This window comes from Hippopotamus amphibius, chromosome 12 (genome assembly GCF_030028045.1).
Source record: "Hippopotamus amphibius kiboko isolate mHipAmp2 chromosome 12, mHipAmp2.hap2, whole genome shotgun sequence".
NCBI classification, from domain to species: Eukaryota; Metazoa; Chordata; class Mammalia; order Artiodactyla; family Hippopotamidae; genus Hippopotamus; species Hippopotamus amphibius.
In genome coordinates, this window is record NC_080197.1 from 28,971,218 (window position 1) to 28,995,519 (window position 24,302).

Sequence of the window (24,302 nt, forward strand, 5' to 3'; positions counted from 1 at the left end):
TGGTGCATCTAATTAAAAATAGTCATCCCTCTTTTCTCCTACTATGGGAAACACTGGGTTTGATTTTTAACCTCACTGTGAAAACCACCATCTCTTTCCTTCCTTCCTTCCTTCCTTCCTTCCTTCCTTCCTTCCTTCCTTCCTATTGTATTTTTTTAAAAAATTTATTTAAATATAGTTATTTATAATGTGTTAGTTTCAGATGTACAGCAAAGTGATTCAGTTAATATATTCTTTTTTAGACTCTTTCTTATTATAGGTTATCACATGGTATTGAGTATACAGTAGGTCCTTGACTACCATCTCTTTCCACTCCGACTTGCCCTAGTGTCAGGACAGTTTCAATATCAGGGTCTAAGAGCCGAGCATGATGGGCATCTAGGGTTTTAGGCTGAGGGGAATTCTACGGATTTGATGACCTCAGGATTTAAAAATTCTGGGATTTTCAGGTTCAAAACTAGTCCCTGCTCCTGAAGCCTGAAGGATTTGGGAGTGGGGAGCTGATGGGGCTCAGCTGGGGCCAAATCCAGCCTGACCCTCAGGCTTGTCTGCTCGCTCCCCTACCTCCCTCAGCTGCTGGCCCGTCTCTAACCCCTGGAAGACTGTCAGATGCCCTAGTAGCTCGTGCTGGCCCCTGGTGCAGTTGGCTCCCTGGCTCCAGGGCCCAAGTGTGTTTGCTCTCTGCCAGGCTTTCAGGAGATCTATCAGGAGCTGCCGTGATCTTGCTGTATAATCTCTGATATCGTCATTAGCACCCGTTTACTGGGCCACGCTCTGGCCAGGGTTTTGCTGGCATCATCTTGGATACTCAAGGTAACACCTCACAACATAGGTGAAATTATTCTTCTGATGATAGATGAGGAAACTGTAAGTTCAGAGCTTAAGGAAATTTCCCATGACAGGCAGCTAGTGGGTGGTAGAGCTGGGATTGGAACCCTGACTGGCTGATCCCAGAATTCCCAATCTTGACCTTAAACTGCTGCTTTTTATCTTTAAAATCTTTAAAATAGAAGCTTCTCTCTGTGGCCTACAGGCTCTCAGCAATTCAACTTCAGTCTCTTCCTCTCCCTCCATTCTAGCCACTGGCTTTTGGCTCAAATGTACTAAGCTCATTCTTACCCCAGGACCTTTGCACATGCTGCTCCCTCTCATTCTTCCTCTTGATTTCCACGTGGCTGCCTCTTTCTTACCCTTCATGTCTTACCTCAGAGGAGAGGCCTCCCTGACCATGCTACATAAAGCAGCCCCTTTTCTTTCACACTTGTTTCCTTACTCTGCTTTATTTTTATTTATAACGTTTCTCATTTCTTGGTTCACTTACTCATGTATTGTTCTGTCTCCCTCACTAGAATGTAACTCCTTGTGTTTTCATCTCGCTTCCTAGTAATTGGCACAGACCAAGGGCTCAGATAATATTTGTTGAGTGAGTGAATCTTGAAACAAGACAAGAGGAGGTGAGGGAGGGACGTCTGCTGGGGCCTCCACACCAGTAGCTGCCACCTCCTAATTGTTCAGACAGAATGCTGAGGCTCAGAAAGACGGAGAGGCAGAGGCATGCTCGGTCCCAGTGGCAGCTCAATGATAACAGCCCCACCTGGACAGCCCTGTTTTTATACTTGCCAAACACTTTCTCAGATGCTATATCCTGGGAGCTATCATTACCTCCAAGGTCAGGAGACTCTCCCAGGGGGAGGGTCACTGTAGTGTCAGAGCAGGGGTCCCAGGTTTCCTGTCTCTGTGTAGGCACTGGCTTCACTCTCAGCCCTTGCTGGGGCAAGGCGTTGAAAACCCTGACCTCCCTCCCCAACACAATGGAAAGAGGCCACAGACCTGGCCACAGGTGGGGCTTTACTCTGATGGAACAGCCCAGGATTCAAGCCAGAAACTTTTTAGTGGAGCCAGAATTTCACTCTGACCTATAACAACAATTCTAATAGCAGTAGTGGTAGTAATCATAGAGTTTGTTGATCATTTACCATATGTGACAAGTCCTGTGCAGAATGCTTAGTTTCTGTTATCTCACTTGACTCTGATAACATTCCTGGGAAGCAGTATCACCATTCCCAGTTTGCAGTGGAGGAGATGTAGCTCAGAGAGGTGGAGCCACTTTTTCAGGATCACACAGCCAAGACAATGTGGAGCCAGCATTTAAACACATGTCCATCAGGGCCCCCAATCTGCATGAGTCACCCCTCTAGAAGGCCCTTGGGAGGAGAGAAGGGGGGAGGAGGGGGGATGTACAAGAGCAATGGACAGGCTCTTAGTTCTGTTCTCAGTGTTAGCTGAGTGCCTGCTGTGTGCACTGGGATGCACCCTGGAGTGCAGGAGAGGAGCATGCCAGTCCCTGCCACCCCTAGTGCTCACTGTTGCCTGAGTGGGGAGAGTGGATCTGTAACAGACATGCAATACAATCTGATACATCAGGAGAAACCCAGACTCTGAAAAGGGTTCCCCAGATCAGCTGGGGAGGGGGTCAGGAAAGTGGGAAGTGACTTCCACAGGACACGGTGGAGGTGGAATGAGACAGGAGATCAAAGAGCGGGAAGAGCATTGCAGGTGGTGGGCACTCAGGGGAGCATCAGGGTGATGGGTGGGCACAGCTCCAAGCAGCTGGATGTTGCTGGGGTGGGCTGCACAAGGCCGGAAGTAGGGGAGTAGAGGATGTGAGGGCTGGGCTCTTGGGGTGTTCCTCCTGAGCTGAGCTCTCCCGTGCTATGTCTCCTGGCTGTACTCTTTTTCCTGGGGACCCAGGGGGACAGGGGTCCTATGATCTCATGGTGTTGACAACTATGTTTCCGTCTTTGTAGTTGCTCTGATCCTGTCTAGTTTAGAATCAAATCCTTTCTAAGGACAGAAACCCATAATCTTGCTTGGGTTGGGTATTCAGGGCACCCTCCTGAGTCCACTCAAGTGGAGTGTTACTACCACCATTGTACAGATGGAAAATTGAGGCTTAGAGATAGGAAGGGCTCGGCCCAGCGCTACACATCCTGGAAACTGGGGGGTGGCTCATGGTGTGGCTGAGCCAGCAGGGTGTGTCCTGGAGTATGCCCATCGGAAGCTGGACCTGATTCTTTGGCAGGTGGAACCCGGTCCCCTAGAGGCACCGAGGTGGTTTAAGAGACATGTGCTGCGGCGACTGGAGACTGAGGACAGTTCCTGGGTCTGGGAAGCCTGGTCCTGGGGGAAGCAGCCTGTACTTTCAGGGGTGCACTGGCAGAGGAGGAAGAGCTCCTTGTCATATCCTGGAGACCTACCCTCTATAGACGGTGTTTTCACTGTTTCTGTGGGCTTTTTAGGAAGTGTTTTGAGGACATAGGACTTCAGGGTTGAGTATGTTTGGGAAACAGTGGAGTAAGCAAAGAGAAAGAAGAGTTTCTGCTCCAGACCTTCTCAGAGCCTTTACTTTGGCTAAGTGCATTGCCAATCTCTAGTTGCAGGAAAAGTGGGCAAAGAAGTGTGGACGCTTCCTTCTGGGAGCTCACAGCGGGTGGAGGAGACCCAGACACAGGAACACACTGAATGTCAGGAGGTTGGAGGGCCATGAAGAGAAATGTGAATGATGGGGGGGGGGAAGATGAGGGGTTTCCCTGGGAGGATGACATTTGAGCAGAGACTGGAAGGAAGTGAGGGAGGAGGTGAGGGGGCAGCTGTGTCTGGGGGAAGAGAGGCCCAGGCAGTGGGAAAAGCATGAGAAAAGGCCCTTTGACAGGAGGGTGCTTGGTGTATTTGAGAAGCAAGAGGAGGACCAGTGGGTGGAGCAAGGCGGGCTGCGGGGGATGTGGTAGGACGTGTGGTTGGCAGGGATCAGCTTCCAAAGGCCCCCATATTCAGAGCTTGTTGGGGAGCCTTTGGAGGGTTTGAGAAGGAAGTGATGCCTGGGTACATGCTGCCTCATGAGCTAATACTGTCAAACAACCTCATGAGAACAGTAGCAGAAACAGTAGACATAGAGTGTGGAGGGTACTGTGCCTCTTACAAGCCTGGGAGGTAGGCATGGTTAATACCTATTTTACAGGTGAGGAAACTGAGGCTTAGAAAGAGGTGCTTGCATCTACATAATAGGTGGTCAAAAATATTTCTGGAACAAATAAATGAACTGAGAGAGACAGTATTTAAAAAATATTTCCAAACAAGAGAAACCACCAAAATGAGGAGACCACGCACCACAATGAAGAGTAGCCCCTGCTCTCCACAACTAGAGAAAGCCTGTGTGCAGCAATGAAGACCCAACACAGCCAATAAATAAGTAAATAAATAAGTAAATAAATAAATTTAATAAGACAAAAAAAATCTTTCCATATCACTTAATATTCTTCAAAAACATCATTTTTTTAAAAATTTTTTTTTGGGGTACACCAAGTTCAATCATCTGTATTTATACACATATCCCCATATTCCCTCCCTCCCTCGACTCCCCCCCCACCCTCCCTGGAGTCCCCCCCACCCTCCCTGTCCCAGTCCTCTAAGGCATCTTCCATCCTCGAGTTGGACTCCCTTTGTTATACAACAACTTCCCACTGGCTATCTATTTTACAGTTGGTAGTATATATATGTCTGAGCTACTCTCTTACTTCGTCTCAGCTTCCCCTTCACCCCCCACCCCCCCCAAACCTCGAGTTCTCCAGTCCATTCTCTGCATCTGCGTCCTTGTTCTTGTCTTGTCACTGAGTTCATCAGTACCATTTTTAGATTCCGTATATGTGAGTTAGCATACAATATTTGTCTTTCTCTTTCTGACTTACTTCACTCTGTATGACAGATTGTAGGTCTATCCACCTCATTACATATAGCTCCATCTCATCCCTTTTTATAGCTGAGTAATATTCCATTGTATATATATGCCACATCTTTATCCATTCATTTGTTGATGGGCATTTAGGTTGCTTCCATGTCCTGGCTATTGTAAATAGTGCTGCAATAAACATTATGGTACATGAAAAACATCATTTTTAATGGCTGTATGGTATTCTGTTCCAGTCCCATTCACCATGCATTGCCCTGTGGCCAGGAAATTAGTTTTGGTCTTTTTTTTTTTGGTGAAGGGGCATTAATAGCAATGCTATAGTAAATATTCTTGTTGTTAAATCTTTCTGAATCTCTTTCATTATTTGGTTAGGGTCAGTTTCTTTTTAGAAACAGTTGCTAGATCAGAGTATAGGACTATTGACACAGCATACAATTTCTCAAAATTTTGTGAGAAAAGTGACTCTGTTGCCCTCCAGAAAGAACATCTCAATTGACCCCATCAGCTGCTGTGTTTGGAGGGACATGTCTGGGTCGAGTTTTCTTTTAATTCACTGTCTTATATGGTTCTCTCAAAGAATATCCTTAAAGGTATTGTTTATTTTTGGGGGCACGGGGGGCGAAGGGGAAGCTGGGATGAAGTGAGAGAGTAGCATAAACATATATACACTACCAACTGTAAAATAGATAGCTAGTGGGAAGCTGCTGTATAACAAAGGGAGATCAACTCGATGATGGGTGATGCCTTAGAGGGCCAGGACAGGGAGGGTGGGAGGGAGTCGCGGGAGGGAGGGGATATGGGGATATGTGTATAAATACAGCTGATTCACTTTGGTGTACTTCAAAAGCTGGTACAAAAGTGTAAAGCAATTATATTCCAATAAAGAGCTCAAAAAAAAGTATTGTTTATTTTTTAAAAATAGATAATACATTTTTAATGTACAAAATCCAAAAGGTTTAAAAAATATTTTCTAAAAAGCGTTTCTCCTTCCCCTGTTCCCCAGTCAGTGCAGTAGCCACCACTGGGACCAGTTTCTGGTGAGCCCTTCCAGAGAAATTCAGATATCAGCAAAGTGTATAGAGAGAACACCCTTTGAGTTAAATGAAACAAAACAAAATACAGCCATGGGGGGCACAGAAGTTAGGGAACTGACATCTGAGGCTGACTTCATCTTGGTTTCGAGCTGAGTGATGAAAACACTGCCAAGGCCAGGCTGCTGAAGGAGGTATCAAAGAAGCCACAGGCCTATGTAGAGGGTGAGATGTTATTGCTGCTCACGTGCTGGGTCAAAATAAGGCATAAGGATCCTCCAGCTCCCTTCGCTCTGGGCACACTAAGGACAGCTTGGCCACCTTCTTATTCTTATGGGCTCTCCCTCCCCATCGCATACAGTGGGGAAGGGGAAGGACTGGGATACTTTCAATGACTCTGAACTGGCACCAGGTGCTTAACAAATTCTTGAAATAGAGGTCATCACCGGTATGCTGTTGGCACGTGAAGATGCTCAGCGTCCTAGAATGTGAGTGTGTCCAAATAATCTCTCTTTGTGTGGCCTAATTTGGAATCTGAGGGAAGTTCCTTCTGCCCTCTGCTTGCCTGACTTTCTTAATCTGGGAATGAGGCTCAGGGTTTTCGTGTTGTCTTGTTTGTTTTAAGCTCCAGGGCATGCAGGGAAGAGGCGAGCTTGGAAGATGCAAGGGTCAGCAGCGCCTTTATCCAGGCATCTCAAATATCTCCCAACCCCTGATTAAAACTATACATTTCAGAGAAGAATCTGACCGTGACACCATTGTTGTCATTCCCGTTTTAATGACAGGGAAGCCAAGGTCTGGGAGGCACTCTAGCAATGTGTTCACATGGTCATAGGCTTTTGTAAAAATTTCCAAAGTGAGGTAATTTAACCTCATTCTGTTAAAACCATCATCTCCTTCCATTCTGACTTCCCCTTGAGTCAGATGATATTGGAGTGAGTATGAGCATTTTGGGGATCTGGCTAAGAGGACCTGACATTTAGTTTGGGTTTAGTCATTTTATTTATGTGGTTTCCAGTCAGTTTTGTGAGTAGTTAAATTATTACCAACTGGGAATTCCCTGGTGGTGCAGTGGTTAAGAATCCACCTGCCAATTCAGGGGACATGGGTTTGATCCCTGGTCCGGGATGATCCCGTATGCCGTGGAGCAACTAAGCCCGTGTGCCACAACTACTGAGCCTGCATGCTGCAACTACTGAAGCCCCTGTGCCTAGAGCCTGTGCTCCACAACAAGAGAAGCCGCCGCAATGAGTCCGCTCATCACAATGAACAGTAGCCCCCGCTCGCCACAACTAGAGAAAAAAGTCCTCATGCAGCAACAAAGACCCAACACAGCCAAAAAAAAAAAAAATTACCAACTGCCCTAGTATAGGAATGGCTTCCAGGAGTACCCCTACCTGGCACCCTGAGCTGACTCACCTGGCACTGTGACATGAAAGTGCAGAGTCAGAGATCGTAGCTCCATACACATGGATGGTCCTACAGTGCCCAACACCACTAGTATGAGGTAGTAAAGGAGAGGTTTGGAGTATATACCTGGAACCAGAAACTTGTTTGTGGAAAGTATTATGGAGGTATGTCAAACAGGTAATTCACAAAAATAATGTTGTTTTTCTGGACTTTGTCATTTGTTGAGGTTGCTTTTATCTTTCTAACCAAATCATCACTTTATTACCTAATTTTATATCTGTAATTTTGTAGTCTTTTTCCTAAATAACACTTCCTAAATTGTTTAAGCCTTAGGAAGTGCAAAGTCTGGACCTGCTCCTACTCAGTTTTCTCTGTGTCTTTTAGGATCACAGACCCTCCTTGCCTCTCCTCACTGCTGCTGTCAAACTGCAGTTATGCGGGAATATAACAGAATGGTTGAGAGGACGCCTGCTGGATTCAGACAAACCTTAGTTTTCTCATCTATAAAATAGGAACATTAATAGAATCTCTCTCCCCAGACTGTAATGAAGTCAAATGAGAAAATGTGGGTACGTTTGAGCACAATCTAGCAGTGGGCACAGTTAGTGCCAGGTTTGATACTGAGCTGGTCCTCACAGACTCCCTGTTTATGATAGTATCTGTTCTGATATGGTTGGTTGGTGCCCATGCCAGAACGTGCACTCATTGTCAGCTATTGGTATATTATTAGTCCTCCTCCACCATCTGTCTGAGGCACCGTACATAGTCACTGATGATCCAATCAAAGAATGAAAACACCATCTGGGATAGAAGGAGTCTGACTCCAAACTGAGCAATGCCCTAGACCCAAACAGTGACTCACAGCTAAACAGATTTGCTCATCCGGAAGGGCTGTTTAGAGTTAATTTTTCTAATCCTCTTTAAAAATTTTTTTTTGTTTCCCTTGACTGGTTTAACTATTGGTAATTTGGAAAATTCATACAAGAAGAACAAAGAAATTAACTGCTGTTACTATAAACGTTTATACATAAATATAGTACATGTGATATTACCATTATGTATTTAATGCATATTTATGTTGTATATAAGTGCTTTGAAACATAATTTTTTAAAATTTAATATTCTTAGTGTTTTCCCCATACTTTAAATATATTTTAACCGCAGCATTTTTAATGACTGCATAATACTCTTCACCAGCAAGTGGGGTACCTATCTCGGAGGGTTATACCATGAACACTGACAAGAGGGCTGTCACGCAAAACTACCCGTATGTAAAAAAACTCTGTAAACTCAGTTCTTCCGCAGGATGGATTTATATAATCAATCTCCTTTTACTGAGCACTGAAGTTATTTCCATTATTTTGCTATGATAAATAACGCTGGGCTATATTAATCTTTACTCACATCTTTGGTTATTTCCTTAATAAATTTCGGGACTGCTGGACATGCACATCTTAACGCTAACCCACTCATCATTGTGCAGTTAGGGGAAGAGAGGGAAATGGGCTTGCACCTGCTCACACAGCGTGTTAGCTGAAGTCGGGACTGGGAATCAGCTGGGGACCAAGAGAAAGTCCTGGGTAAACACGGGAAAGAATAGGTGCTTGAGCTAAAGACGCTGCCGGAAGAACCTGAGGCCACCTGGGAGGTGAGCGGCGTGGAGAGACCGCGCAGCCAGTGCGCTTCCACGCTGGGCCTAAGCTAAGCGGTCGCCTGGCAACGCGGGCGGCGCGGCGTTCGAAAGGAAGCGAGAAACCAATCAGGATGTCCGGGGCAAACCATTCCGGTGTCGGGGGAGGGGTGGGGCGGTCGCGGCGCCCTGACTTCCCCTTCCCCTGCGCCCCGCGACCTTCGCTCTGGTGGGGGCCTTGGGATAGTCAGGTTCCCCCGGCTTATCTCGGTTGCGGAGGACAGCTCCTAAGAGGCCCCCGCGGGCCCTCGCGTGGGACTGGGGCCTCCCGAGCCGCGTTGGGGGGGCCAGTCCCGGCCTGGGTCCCAGCTGTCAGCCTCCTCAAAGAGCCGCACTGGAGGAACCGGACTCGCCTAGCGCGGGCTCCAGGTGAGGGCACGGGTGGTCCGGGGCGCGAGCCCGGGTCTAGGGGGTGCTCCATTCACCGAGCGCCTGCGGTGCGCGTCCTCTCCGAGTCGTACCTGCGGAGAGGTGGTGGTACTCCATTTCACAGATGAGAACGCTGAGGCTCAGAAAGGCACGTGACCTACTCACGTGAAGTCTGGCAGAGAATCTGATTCAGGTCCTTCTACTCCATCTCGCAGTCTCTAGTCTAGGTAGATCTAGATTTACCTTGAGAGACTCGGTCGGGTAACCCGTGTCCACTTTCTTAGCCTCTCATCAACAGGAACGTGGCCAGTAGAGCGCTGGCTGCCTTACCTCCTGGCTGCCTCTCCCCCGCATCGTCCTAGGGTCTCCTGGGGCATCTGTCTTCACTTTTCCAGAAAGCCAGGGGTTGGACCTAGGGCTCACTGCTCACGGGGCTCTGAATTACAGTGCTTCCCCTCTCAGAAAGAACTGGGGGGATCGGGCGGGACTGACATTTCTGAGCTGGGTGCCTGGTGGGCAGCGGGTGCTCTGGCCCTGGAGTCGCTGTAGGACTCTTGAGATTCTACCCCAGGTTGGGGCAAAGGGTAGAGGCAGCGCCTCAACTGAAGAGACTAGTCACCAGAGACTTTGGAGTTGGGGGTGGGCCTGGGACCACCCCCCTGGTAGAGCATCTGACCTACACCAGGCCTTGCTTCCTGGGGAGACCCCCACCCCCCACAGGTTGCTATTGTTGGTTTACTTTTGTACCTGGGGAAACTGAGGCTCTAAGAACTTAATCCCCTTGTCCTAAGTCACATGATCAGACTTGGCAACTCTGGGGCTGGTTCCCAGTCTATCTGGCTTCCATCTTAGAATCCTAGACACTCAGAATTGTAGCATCTGGGAGTCTTGGATCTCTTCAAAGGGAATTACTTATCCTCTTTCCTCCAAACCTGTCTCCTGGCTTTGGGGAGTGAAGCTCTGGGAGATCAGAGAGAAAATAAGTCTTTCTTTCATTCTTTCAACAAATATTTACTGACTTCATATGCCCTGCCCTCCACCTTGTCTGCTTTGTTTTTCTCAGTAGCATTTACCCCATCTGATGCCCTATAATTTCACTTATTAGCGAGTTTATTATCTTCCCTGACTGGAATGTGATGCAGGGAGGGGCTAGGGTGAGGCAAGTGAGGTAGTTGCCTCCAGTGTGAAATTGAGGGGTGCCCAAAGCCCCAGTTATCAAATGACTAAAGCTAACATTGATCATTTGTTGTGTGTTCTGCAGGTGGGAGATCAACTGGTATGGTCTCCGTGGAGCATAATCCCCCATCTCTGTCACAATTACACGTGCATCCCCCTGACCTAGCTGTCCCACTTCTAGGCAGAATGATGTAGGCGCAGTGAGACTGCAGTGTGGTTTGTAATAGAGACTAGACACACACGCTCAGTGGCCATTGGTAGGGGCTGATGGGCTCTTTATGTACTGATGTAGCACAACATATATTAATAACATTATAATTAATAATATGATAATAACACATATTATTAAGAACAACACATTATTCAATGAAAGAGCAAGATGAAAACAGTACACAGAGCATGCTGCCATATGTGTAAAAAATAGAAAGAATGTATGTTCATTATTGCTTGTATGTGCCTAAAATCTCCCTGGAAGGACATACAACTGTTTGATCACAATGATAACTGCAGGGAGGGGACCTGGGTGGCTGGGGACAGGAATGGAGGGAGGTTTTCTTTTTTTTTTTTAAACTTCATTGCCTTTATAGCTTTTGAATTTTGAGCCATGTATGTGTATCACCTGGTTGAAAAAATATTTATATGTATTTTAGATTATTTATCTAATCATCAGACCACTGCCCTGTCTGTGATCTGTCATTAACTTGCTAGTGACTTTGGGCAAGTTTCTTCACTTCTCCAGGCTGAGAAAAGAAACCATGATGGTGAGCTCAGGCCCAGGCAGAGGGCAATCTGGGACAGGAAGTAGGCTTGGTTGCGGGTCTGTCCCAACCCCACCTTCCCCATCCTGTGTGCCAAGCCCTTTCCTAAGGCTTTGCATGTGGCATCTCTCTCAGTCTCCACTACAAGTCCCTTTGTCTTCATTTTGCAAGCTCAGGTGCAAACCAGAGGCTCAGAGGATTGAGCTGGTATGAGGTTGGTGGGCGAAATAGTAGATTGCTGCCTCGGTGGCTGCACCCACACCCCTCCCACAACCTGTTTACCTCTCCCTTCCTGAGGTTTGTGCAGGGTTGCCCTGGGCAAGGCTGAGTCCAGGCAGGCCAGGGCACGAGCGTCTGGGAAAACTCCAGAAATAGTGTAGGGCCTGGCATGGCCCTGGAGGATTTCCAGCTGGGTGTCTCTGACCCTGACAGCTGGGCTGAAATCGAGCTGGGCTGTTCCTACTGGCTGGCTATCTCTGCTGCCTGGAGCCTTCCTGAATCCTTCTAGGGCAGAAGAGGGCCCCCCTGTCTCCACCCAAGTCAGAGCTGGGCTTCTGCTGAAGAGAAAGAGAAACAGGTGGAAAGGTGGGGTGAGGTGGGAGTGCACAATGTCATGAAAATGGTAGACACCAGAAACCATACCTCTTGCCCCCTCAGCAGAGAATAGAAATCACTGACACCTCTTGAGCCCTTACTGTGTGCTAAGTACTTTACAAGTATGAACTCCTTTCATTCTCTCAATTCTATGATGTGAGGTAGTTAATACTGTTATTTCCTCCTCATGAAGGGAAACTGAGCACAAGAGATGTTTAATAACTTGCACCTAGAGCTAGAATTGGAATCCAAGGAGTCTGACTCCAGACTCTGCACCCTTTTTTTTCTCTCTCTCTTTTTTCTTTAATGTATATAAAATACAACTTACCATTTTAACCATTTTTAAGTGTACAGTCCAGTAGAATTAAGGTCACTCACATTGTTGTGCTGCTGTCACTAATGGAAACTCCACACCCATTGAACAGTAACTCCCCGTTCTCTTCTCCCTCCAGCCCCTGGCAATCACCTTTCTACTTTCTGCCTCTCTGAATTTGACTACTCGAGGTACCTCCTATAAGTGGAATCGTACAGTATTTGTTCTTTTGTGACTGGCTTATTTCACCTAGCATAGTGACTTCAGGGTTCATCCACATTGTAGCATGTGTCAGAATTTCCTTCCTTTTTAAGGCTAAGTAACATTCCACTGTATCTATATACCATATACCACATTGTGTGTATCTGTTTATCTGTCAGTGGACACTTGGGTTGTTTCTACCTTTGGCCATTGTGAATAATGCTACTATGAACATGGTGTACAAATATCTGTTCAAGTCCCTGCTTTCAGTTCTTTTGGGCATATACCCAGAAGTAGAATTGCCGGATCCTGTAGTGATTCTATTAAAAATTTTTGCCTGACACACTGTTTTCACAGTGGCTGCACCATTTTATATTCCCAACAGTGCACAAGGTTTCTAATTTCTCCTCCTCCTCATCAATGCTTGTTATTTTCTGTTTTTGTTCGTTTGTTTGTTTGTAATGTCTCTCTTATGGGTATGATATGGTATCTCATTCTGGTTTTGATTTGCATTTCCCTAATGATAAATGATGCTGAGCATCTTTTCTTGTGCTTATTGGCTGTTTGTATACCTACTTTGGAGAAATATCCATTCAAGTGACTCCGCATTCTTAGATTTGTAACCTCTGAGAGAAGTGGTCAACATTGTATGTGGGCTGATGAAGGCCTCACCCAGGAGCTGGGCACTGGAGCATCTGTTTGGTTGAATAGATATCACAGCTCACATTTTGGTGGCACTTGTCATGCAGGGGCCTCACGCTGGGAGGGAGGTACTGTTAGGGATCCTGTTTTACAGCTGGGGGAACCAAAGCATGGAGAAATTAAGTATCTTACCCAAGTTTCACAGCTAATCACTGGTGGAGCTGGGATTTGAACTCAGTCAGGTTGGTCCTAAAGTCCATACTTATAGGGGTGGCCAGGACGATGGACTGGAAAAGGGCACTGCCAGCAGTAGACCCAGTGTGTGCGGAGATTTGGATGTGGCATCTCTGGAGGAAGAACAGGGCTCAGCTAGAGATGTCTGGAGCCCAGCTTGAATATGGGCTCCTGGAGGCTGGAGGAGGTGTGGGACAGGTGGGGGAAGGCCTGGAGCAGGATTGGGGGTTGGGTGGAGGCTTGGTGCTGAGGGGCCTTGGTCTTTGAGGTGGTCTGGGCTTTAGTCCTGCCGTTTGGTCAGTGGCGTCCCCTCTTGTGCTTTGTCCCTGGAGGAAGGAAATATGGAAGAGTGTGATGGAGTTCTTAGCCCAATGGGAGAGACAGGAAACAAGTGGTAGTGAATATCTAAAATGACAGGGTGTGATGAATGCTTGGAAGGGAACAAACTGGGTAAGAGAGTTGGCAGGAGCCTCAGGGTGGTCAGGGGAGCCTCTGTGAGGAGGTGAAGAGGGAGAAGGTTCCAGGCAGAAAAAGGATGGCGCAAAGGCCCTGAGACAGGAAAGACCTTGGTATGCTCAGGAACAGCAGGGAGGACTCTGTGGCTGGAGCAGGAAAGGCTGGCGATGAGGTTGGAGAGGACGGCAGGGACTGGATCTTGGAGGGACTGAGGGCCAAGTGGAGAGTTTGGATTTTATTCTAAGGAGATGCGGAGCCTTGGGGGTTGGGGATGGGTGGTTTAATCAGAGCTGTGAGGACACCTGATTTCTGTTGGGAAAACATTGCCATTATTGCCCTCATTTTATAGCTGAGGAAACAGACCCGGAACCATAGCCAGGGAGTGATTTCTAAGGTGGCTTCTCCCTCTGGGGCCCAGAGAGGGAGGCTATAGATTCCTTAGGAGTCCCCTGGTGAGTGGCCAAAGCCCAACGCTGAAGACTGTCTCCTCCACAACCCTGCCCCCCAGACCCAGGCCTGGGTTCAAGTTCTGCCTCTGCCATTTACCGGCTATGTGACCTCAGGCAAGTGGCACCAACTCTCTATGCCTCAGTTTTCTCAACTGTAAAATGGTCATAATAATAGTACCTACCTTACAGTGTAGGTCTGAGGATTAAATGAGTTAACACATATAAAGAGCTTAGAACAAATGCCAGGTATGAAGTAAGCACTTGGAAAAGTTCTTACCTATTTTATAAAAATTGTCATTGTTGCCTTAGTAGAAGCCTACACAGCAGGCTGCTGTGGAGAATGATGGTCTTGTCACCTCCCTTATCCCCTAAAAATCAGGGCCCAGGGGCTGGAAGAGGCCTCAGGGCTGACTCACTCCCAGGTGGAGGAGAGCTGTTCCTTGAGCCACTTCCTGTCCCCTCATGCCCTCCATCCCAATCCTGGTGCAGCCCCCACGAGGCACAGACATGGAACTGGACCCTCTTTGACCTCCCTGGGTCTGAGGCCAGTGTGCACTTCCTTCTTGGACCTCAGGATCCCAGTGAAAACTGGCTTAATCAAATATGCCACCAGAAGTGACATGATACAACTTGGGCTGGCAGAGGGGACAGCCACCTCCCTCTTAGGAGTTCCTTCCTGCAGGGCTACAGTCTCCTTGTCTGTAAAATGGGGATCAAATAGTTCCTCCATCCCAGGGCAGTCCAGAGATTTAAATAAGTACAGTGTCAGGCACTCTAAAAGTCTAGTTATTATTATTGCTATTATTACTAATGTTTACAGCCTTGCACAAAGCTTCTACAGGCACTCTCAGGCTCTAAGAACTCACATTGACCTGGCCTGGAAGCTGGGACTCTCTTTTACTGACAGAATGGAAGGCCAGAGAGGTCGAGCAACCTGCTTGGGAACACACAGCTAGAAAGGGGTGCCATTAATTAAGGCTTGGTCTGGGGGAAAAGTGCCCAGGTTGGACTCTTCAGGGTGACTTTGGTAACTGACTCAGCCTGTCCCAGCCTCGGTTTTCCATTAGTCAAATGGGGATAATAATAGAGCTTCCCTCATAGAGGTTGTTGGGAAGATTAAAGTGGGTTAATTAACACCAGGAAAAGTTAATATATTAACTGGCGGTCATTGTGGCTGTGAGAGAGGGGGACTCAGTTTTTCCATCTCCGAGATGGGTGCACTTGCCCGAGTGGGCCACGAGGACTCTGCGCCAGATGTGCCGACCAGTGCAGCTGTGGGATGGGCGGGCCCGGCCCGCGGAAGAGCTTACTGGGGTAGCCGGTGGCGGCTGGGACCTGGTCCGGCGCCGGGTTGGCTGCCAACCGGCCTGGGGTCGGGTTCCGGCGGCTGCCTGGCTTTCGCTCTCCCTTTTCGAGTAATACCTGGGCCGGCGGGTTCACCTGCTGGGGACCGGCCGCCGGAAGTTGCGCAAACGCGTGTTACTTGAGCTCAGGTGGGCCGGGCAGGAGCAGCGCAGAGCGGCGGCGAGCGCGCAGCCAGGTACGTGCGGGCCGGAGCCGGGAGCGCCCGGCCGCGGTCGGGGCGGCCCGGGCACCTCGCCCTCCTCCTTGGCAAGGCGGGGACCCGGCAGGGACCCACCTTCAGGCCTGGACGAGGCTGTAGGAATCGTGCCCTCAGATCCCTCATTTAAGAGCCAGGACGACCCGGGCTCAGAGAGGGGCGGCGAGCAGACAGTCACACAGCATGCCGCCGGGCACTTGGCCTCCTCCGCCGCTGGGAGTCCCCAAGATTTCCCCCAGTTGGGAAGGGCAGAAGCCAGCCCGGGGATCCGGGTTCCCCCCACTCTCCCTCGGGAGCCTCCTGAGGCTGACGCCAGGGAAGCCAGTGGGGAGGGAGCAAGGTGGGGCTGCATGCCCCGGGGATGCCAATGAGAAGGGGCCGGGGCTGGCGCATTTGGGGTCATTTGTGGGTAGCGTTTGAAATCCGTGGGTGGCGCTTTGGGCGATGAGAGGAGGCCTTAGAGAGGACCCGAGTCCCACCTGGGGACCGGGACCCTTGGCCTCAACTCGCAGGAGCCGCAGAACATCGTGCTTTGCCCCCCTGTGAAATGAATCTTGTTCACTGATTAGCCTCCTTTGTCCGAGGCCTGGGCTCGGGCAGACCCTTCTGGAGAGTGCTTAGAGACCCCTGCGAGAGGGGTGGTCTCAGGAGTTGGGTCAAATTCATAATAAAAACAAGGAGCCCAGTTCATGCAGCGCCGCCTTTCTAACAGGTGCGGAGGAAAGTCCTCGACTTGTTTTTATCTCTCCCCCCTCACGGTGACCTGGGGGATCAGGGAGGTCTATTTTTAACAGCATTTCACAGATAAGGCAACCGAGTCTGGAAGGGGCGCAGCTGCTTGCGCAAGGCAAGGCGCGCAGCGGGCGAGTGGGCGAGCTCCGGTCGAACTCCGGGTGATCTCTGGGCCAGCCGGCCGGCGGCCCCAAGGCCGGGCTTGGCTCCTAGCATCTGTCCCGGTCCCTCCGGAAGAGCCCCTGGGGCCAGCAGGTCCGGCCGGAGGCGGTGGGGGCCCCCGAGCCGGGTGGGAGCCGGGGGGTAGGGGTGGGGGGTTCGCAGAACTTATGCCCTAGCCCTGCCCATATGACCTCCTTCCTCCCTCTGTTTCCCCCGATGGTGCCCGGGAGGGAACCGCTGCCACCAACGGGTTGGACTGGTTTGGGAGGCGGCGGCCCGGGGGTGGGGCAGAATCTAGCTACCTTGACAGGGCTCAGCAAGGCAGCTTTTCCTGTGACCCTTCCCTCCTGAGGTCTCCTTGGGGGTCGGCCCTGAGTGGGGCAGCCTTCCTCTCCCACAGGCTCGATCCCTTCTACCCTCTGGAGCAGCTCTGGCTCTGGGCCAACAGCTCCCAAGGTTCTATTGTCAACTTGTCTTTGCTGCAGAGATCTCAGACCAGGGGCTAGGGCCCAGACTAGGGTAGGGGGCAGACAAGTTTGCAGGCATGTTTTGTTTGCCGCGTCCATACACTATTTTTGAGATTATTATTATCAAATATGCCAAGAATCTAGAGTTTCCATGCACTTCTGGATTCCCAGCTTCCTAGAACATTCTTTACCTACCATCTTGGACCCATATGCTTGCAGAAGGGTGGGTGTGTCCCTCTCCAGTTTATCCCTGGTCTTCCTACTTATATTTGGTCCCCATAGGTATTTCAGCTCAGTAAAAATTTATTGACTGCCTATTTTATGTAAAGAGCAATATCTTGAAACTGAGATACAGTGAACAAAAGTGAACAAAACAGACCCCCCCCCCCATAGAACTATTTTAGGAGAATGTGAACAACAATGAGTAAAATTACTCTTTTTTTAGGTGCGTGAATTAGGCTTCATATGAATTTGTGTCTTATTTATTGGCTCTGGGACCTAGATTGGTCACTTCTTTGAGTCTCAGTTTCTCCATCTGTAAAAATGAAGTGACAGTGATCTGTATCACAGACTTGTTGGAAGATTATAGGAGAGGATGGTTCAAATGTCTAGAAGACAGATTCCTCTCTCCCCTCCCCAATCCAGACTCTTCCCTCCTGGCATTCCAGATGTCTAGGTGGGGCTGTCCAACATAGTTTTCTGCTATGGATGGAAATACTCTAATCTGTGCTGTCTAGTATGGTGATCACTGGCCACATACGACTATTCAGCACTTAAAATATGGCTAGTGTGATTCAGGAACTGAACTGTATGAGGGTGAGTCAAAAATTATCTGCACTCAGGCTACTATAAGTTTAAGTTAAGGCTGAGTAGCCATATGTGGCTAGTGGCTACTGAATTAGACAATACAGGTTTAGATGGCCTGAACTACAGGTCCTCTTAAGGATCACCTAGACAGAGTCCCTTTCCCCCATTATACACATGAAAAGGTTCAGGACTTGGTCTATGGGTTTTATTCTGGCCCACTTCCAGGGGACTGCAGGGGTGGGGGGCACTTTGTGGCTCTAGGTCTTCCCTAGAAGAAGGGACAGGGGTACTGGGCCCTGATGCTTAGGTGATCATGTGGAGACCTGCACGTCCAGGTGTGGGCCCTCCTGGCTGTGAGTGTCCATCCTACTGCTGCTGGCACATCCAGAGTCTGCTGGATGCTCCTAAGCAGGGCTGCATGATTTGGGGCGTTTCTGGCTTCTCTTGGAGCAGCATAGCTCAGGGCTGACGTTTCCACTGACAGGCATCCATGGATCACTGTGGGCCAGGCGTTGGAATTTCATACTGGAAGCTAATGGGTGTCTGGACTCCATTGGGGCAGGGGTGGGGACTTTCTACACTCCTCCTCCACAAGCTCTGCTGCTATGCCTGGGGCCTGGCATGTCTAGGCGGGTGGCACAGGGCAGCTTCCTGCCTGGGTGAGGCTTCCTGTGGGCATTCCAGGTGGGGTGTGGGGTTGGAACCTTTTCTCTTGGTTACTCAACCCCAAGACCCCTGCGCAAGCACCTCCCTGCTTGGAGGCAAGGGGCAGAGCCACCAACTTGCTCAATTAGCTTAATCAAGCTTGCCTCCCTGGGCTTCAGTTTACCCATTTGCAAAATGGAGCTGCGAAGAGGACCCACTGAGGCTGAGCCAGCTGGTGCCCAGCACTCAGTCTGAAGCCCACTTTAAAATGTGCCATGTCCCATCTTTTCTGCTCAGGCTGCCCTTGTCTTTCTTCTTTGGCACCTTTTTTCCTCCCTGCCTCAGCTGGGCTGGGCCCTTGGAGAAGGGGGGTGGGGGGTGGGCGGAGCCACAGGCCTGTAAGCGGGTGCTTTCTGCCTGCTGATTGGCTCCCTGCGAGTCAGAGGCGTGGCCTTTACCTTTTAACGGGGAAGGCGTCTTCAGCCTCTTTCAGTCTTTGCTGAGCCTTTGTTTGAGTGTGCTCTGCCCCTTTCTTTCTTTCTTTCCTCCCCTGCAGCCGTTGGGACATCCAGCTGTCAGCTTTTCCACTTGGATCTCTGTCTCCTCATTTCTCCAGTCTCCTCAGACAGAAGCCCTCGGGGTATGTAACAGCCATGCCTGTGGACACGTTGACTCCGGGAGCCCGGGACACCCCCGCCCTACCTTTCCGCTTACGGACCAAGGTCCCCGGCTACCTGCTACGGCGACCAGCAGATGGTGGAGCCCGGAAACCTAGTGCTGTAGAGCGCCTAGAGGCCGACAAGGCCAAATACGTCAAGAGCCTGCATGTGGCCAGTACCCGCCAGGAACCTGTGCAGCCCCTGCTGTGCAAACAGCCACTCTTCAGCCCGGGAACTCGCCGCACGGTGCTCACGCCTAGCCGTCGAGCCCTGCCTGGCCCAGGCCGCCGGCCCCAGCTGGACCTGGACATCCTTAGCAGCCTAATCAACTTGTGTGATAGTCCTGTGTCCCCTGTTGAAGCCGGCCGTACCCCCGGCCGGGCAGAGGGGGCCCTCCAGCCTCCCCCAGCCACACCGCCACGCCCACCACCCAATATTGCTGCAGTCCGCAGAGTGGATGTCCTTCCCCTGGCGGCGTCACCTGCCCAGCCCTGCCCATCACCAGGCACTGCCTCCGCCCCTAGCCCGGCCCGGCCCCCAGGCCTGCAGCGTTCCAAGTCGGACCTGAGTGAGCGCTTCTCACGGGCAGCAGCGGACCTGGAGCGATTTTTTAACTTCTGCGGCCTGGACCCGGAGGAGGCACAGGGTTTGGGTGTGGCCCACCTAGCGCGGGCCAGCTCAGACATCGTGTCCCTGGCTGGGCCCAGTGCTGGGCCGGCCAGCTCCGAAGGGGGCTGCTCCCGCCGCAGCTCTGCCACCATCGAGGACCGGGCTCGGGAGCGCGTCCCCTACGGCGTGTCAGTGATAGAGCGCAACGCCCGCGTGATCAAATGGCTGTATGGGTTGCGGCAAGCACGGGAGACTCCAGCAGCCGAGGGCTAGGCCTCCATTGGACTCGACATTGGCCAGAGAACAGATCTCAGGCAGTTGGCCCCTTGACCTCTCCTGCCTCCATTCCCTCCTTGGGGCAGACCAGAGGCTGCTGCCCTGTGTGAACTTGCTGTAGAGCCAAAGGCTCAGAGGCTGGACCAGCATCCATCTGGCAAGGACCGACCTGGAGGGAGTTGGCTCTTGACCTTGGAGCACCGCCTACCCCTCGCATGTAGGGTTTTGACATGAATGTACCCCTGCTTGTAGATTTGGATTTGGGGCACTTAGCCCTTTCTGCTGAGAGTGAGGGGCCAAGGGATCTCACCAGAGCTGGCTACCCAGCAGCTCTGTTTCTTTTTTTGTTCCTTGGCCTCTGACCTTTACTGACTTCCTCTTTCTTACCCAGTGGGCCTTGGTTCCCTGGGAACTCACCCTGGGGTGGGGGCAGGGAGGAGTGACCTATACACGTTCTTCAAGGGCCATGGCAACCTGGGCCTAGGTGGGTAGACTACAGAAAGGACTGGTAGGAGTCTGCAGTGCTCTGACTTCCGTCCTTTTGGTTAATAAACACAAATGCTTGTTTTTCAAGGGCTGGGTCATCAGGCTCTTCTGTGTTCACAAGGGGAAAGGGTGGGGGAAGTCTTGGGGTGGGGCCTTCAAAACTCAGTGATTGTCTACCCCAGGATCTGGGGGGCTCATGAGGCCAGTGGCTGGCTCGGCCTGAGACTTGCCTCACAGGGCCTCTGCTGGGAGGCTAGCTGATGGGCCTTCTTCATAGTGGAGGACACTGTGGGTCTGGCCACAGAGTGAATCGGGATAGACTGGGAAGAGGACTGGGGACTTTCCCCTGGGAGAGGACTGGGACCTGCCTGGGAGGGGCTGACAGGTATATGGACCCTCCCCAACCATAAGTGTTCTCTCCTTTCCCATCCCAGCCTAGTTCCCAAGGCGACAGGAAGCTCAGAGGGGGCAAGCCCTGAACTTGAGATCACACAGGCCATCGATTGGAGATTGGAAGTGGAAGTTCTTAGAGGAAGAGGGACTTGAGGTAGATAGCAAAAAATGAGTGGGCTTGCCTCCAACTCTAGGTGACCCTAAGCAAGCTAGTCCTCCCTCTCTGGGCCTCAGTGTGAGAGTTGGAGGCATGGGCCTGTTTAGGTTGGGGGAAAGGGAAGGAGGCAGCTGGCACTGGGGTCTAGGCTCCTTCCATTCTCCCTCCAGGTTAGTTATCTGCTAGGAGAACTGCCCCCCCCCCCCCCCCCCCCACACACACACATACACACACTTGGCTGGTGAAGCAGCCAGGGCCGGGCACACAAAGGGTGAAAGCCTGGGTGGCCTCTGTATCCCCTCTTCCCGTGGGAGGGGGGTGGGGCTGGGTGGTGCTTCCTCTCCCGCAGGCTGCCTGGGCTGCAGCACTCAGAAACAGGAAGCTCTAATGGGGGCCCTGGTGACAGGTTTGATGTAGGTTTTATTTTAAGCATAAAGAGGAGATTTCCGTTGGGCTGTTGACAAATATCCAGGTCAGCCCAGCTGTCTGTCTGTCTGACAGTCTACAACCCGTCCCCAGGGGACTTGGCTGGGCCTGGGACATTTGGGGGAACAAGGGGAAATCGGGTTATAGAAGAGGATGGTGTTCAAATTTATGAGAATGGAGTGGTGGAGTTCATCTGTCATGATACAGATGGGGAGACTGAGGCACAGGAGGAGATGACCTGCCACAGGCTCCCAGCAAGTTTGGCAGTGTGGGCACTGGGCCTCTCGGTCCCCATGTTAAAGGAGTGATGGGGTTGGGGGATAATCTGGGTAGGTTCTGCAGAGGTGGTGTCCTTTGAGGTGTCGAAGACCTTTCCCTGCAAGGCAACCCAGCCAGAATTCTGTGCTAAGAGTTGCCCCTTGCCGTGAGCTGCCAAACCCCCAGAAACACAAGAAGGTGGGAGTGTTGGCTGCATTTTACATGTGACGAAATTGAGGTTTGGGTCACAGGACTGTCGGTGATGGGCCAGGAGACCCCTTGTTCCTGGAGGAAGTTTAACTGCTGGGCTCAGACCCTTCATACTAAAGCTGCGTCCTCAAGGTGGCTTTGAGGGTCACCTGAGAAGGTCACTTCCTAAGTAGGGAGGGGCAGTGGCTTGTGGGCTGTTGCAGAGCGGGGCTGCACTCCACCCTGGTCTGCTGGACGCCCCAGTCACTGGCACTCTGGCTCCTTGATTCTCACGACATATGCCTCACCTCTCTTCCCCGTCCTGGCAGCCTTTCCTCTTAGGTACTGTCGAGTGCCTACTGAATGCCCAGCCATGGCGTGGCATGACAAGACAGCCATGGGCCCTACCAAGTCTAGGGGGAGGGAAGGGGCAGCTAAGCAGGAACTGGTCATATACAGTGATGTGGATCAGATACACTCAGGGACTTCTGCCCTAAGACCAGAGCTGTTCCTAGGAGCTGGGCTGGGGGAATGGAGAGGGGCACTGGGAGGGTCTGTTGGAAGAGAGCAGGGAGGGATTCTTGCAAGTGGGGAAGGTGCCAGGTTGAGCCTTGACTTCCCTGACAGGGGCTGCCTGGTTCTGGGAGGGCTTCCCCTCCTCCAGGATTCAGTGGAGGGAGCGGCTAGGGGCTTCTGCCATTCCCCTTACCCACCAGCCTACCAGCTTCCGGGATCCGCAGAAACAGGCCCTCTTTTGTTTCGCCTCCAGTTGGAGTGTGAAGGGCAGTGAGTGGCAGCCGCTGTGTTTCAGCCCCTCTGAGGGCCCGCAGCTGCTGCCCTGTCCCCTGGGGCTGCCTGGCCTCCATAGCAGCTTCCCCAGGCCAGATTGGCCCCAGCTGCCTAGCCCCTAATTAGGCAGAGATGAGATCTGCTCCCTGATCTATTTCCCACCAGCTAATTATACACATGTGGGCTTGGGAGACCGGCAACCTGGCTGCTCTCTTCTGTCATGAAGGTGTGATGGGCCCCCTGGGAAAGGTACTCGTCCCCACCTGCCGGACCTCAGTTTATCTTTTTGGCAGAGGATGGGATGTATCAAGGGGGCATTGTTCCTGTCCCTGACGAAATGGTTCTGGCTTTGCTAATGAGTCGTTGAAGGGGACCAGGGGGAGGAGACCCTATTCCTGCCAGACATCCTGTTTCCAGGGGGAGTCTGCAGGTCCATCCAAGCCCAAGACAGAAGCCCCACCCAGGTTTTTAAAAATTTAATATTATTTTTCAGATAATATATTTATATATTTCCCCCAAAATTTTATTAGTAAAATTTTCAAACTTGAACGTTGAGAGAATTATACAGTGAATACATATATCACCTACTAGATGCACAAGTGTTAATATTTTGCTATATTTGCTCTATCAGGCATCTATCCCTCTATCCATCCCTCTATCCACCCATTAAGACAACTTTTTTTTTTTTGAAGCTTTTCAAAGGAAGCTGCAAACACCAGTACGCTTCCCCTTAAAGGCACCTCAGCATGTATATCATTAGCTAGATCTCTGTATTTGTTTATAGTTGTTCTTGAGAGTGGGGGTAAAATTTATATACAGTGAAATGCATAGATCTTAAAGGTACCATTTGCTGAGTTCAGACAAATGCATATATACCCCAAACCCCAGTCAGGATATAGGGCCATGAAAATTTCCCTCACATTCCTTCCCTGTCAGTTTCTGTCCCCACCTCATGGATGTATCTATATACCTACATAAACTAGGTACAACTAATAAAAACATTCCCTTACCCTGTCCTTCCCACTCCCAGCCCTGCTCCCCAAAGCAACCACATCCAACTTTTTAAACTATTTCTTCTGGTACTTTCCTCCATATTTCTAAGTAACATTCTTTTCCTGCCATTTTCTTGATTAATTTTAGGCAACTATTGACTTCCAGGTCTGATGTCCCCACAGTGTGGCTTCTGAGCCTGACCGCCTGGGTTTGAATTTCAGCCAGATGATCTTGGGCAAGTGACTTAACCACCTTGTGCCTCAGTTTCCTCATCTGTAAAATGAGAGTAATAAGAATATTGCAGTTATTGGACTATTATGAGGATTCAACATGTGAGGCGCCTAGAATAAGGCACATCACCCAGTAAATGGTCAAAACTGTTTCTTTTTGTAGTGATTACTATCAAGGAAGACAGCTTTTCTCACCCTCCTTTCCTTTCACAATCTACATGTATCACAATATTTCATTAAATGATTAATTAATGTTATTTGTATTGTGACCGTGTAAATACTGTTTCTTGCCAAATTGCATATTACAGTTACATTTCCTTTTTTGTGCAACTCTGTTCTTCCTGGAGTTATTACCTGCTTTGTTTTTCATTTGCTTAGTTTCCTCTTTACTCA

General features: G+C 50.3%; 1 protein-coding gene across 2 annotated transcripts; it reads left to right on the forward strand.

Moving 5' to 3' along the window:
• Positions 1-9,004: 9,004 nt before the first annotated feature.
• FAM110A (family with sequence similarity 110 member A) lies at positions 9,005-20,561 on the forward strand. 2 transcript variants are annotated; one of them, XM_057703844.1, is made up of 2 exons: positions 9,005-9,247; positions 19,001-20,561. In XM_057703844.1, exon 2 carries the CDS (start codon positions 19,098-19,100, stop codon positions 19,983-19,985), a length of 888 nt encoding a protein of 295 aa, XP_057559827.1. In that variant the 5' UTR covers positions 9,005-9,247; positions 19,001-19,097; the 3' UTR covers positions 19,986-20,561. The 2 variants fall into 2 exon arrangements, with proteins under 2 accessions (XP_057559827.1, XP_057559826.1); XM_057703843.1 differs by lacking the exon at positions 9,005-9,247 and adding an exon at positions 15,413-15,610.
• Positions 20,562-24,302: the final 3,741 nt, after the last annotated feature.

What these genes read in the sequence shown, in the direction of transcription:
- FAM110A (XM_057703844.1), top strand. Translation starts at nt 19,098, where the DNA reads ATGCCTGTGGACACGTTGACTCCGGGAGCCCGGGACACCCCCGCCCTA.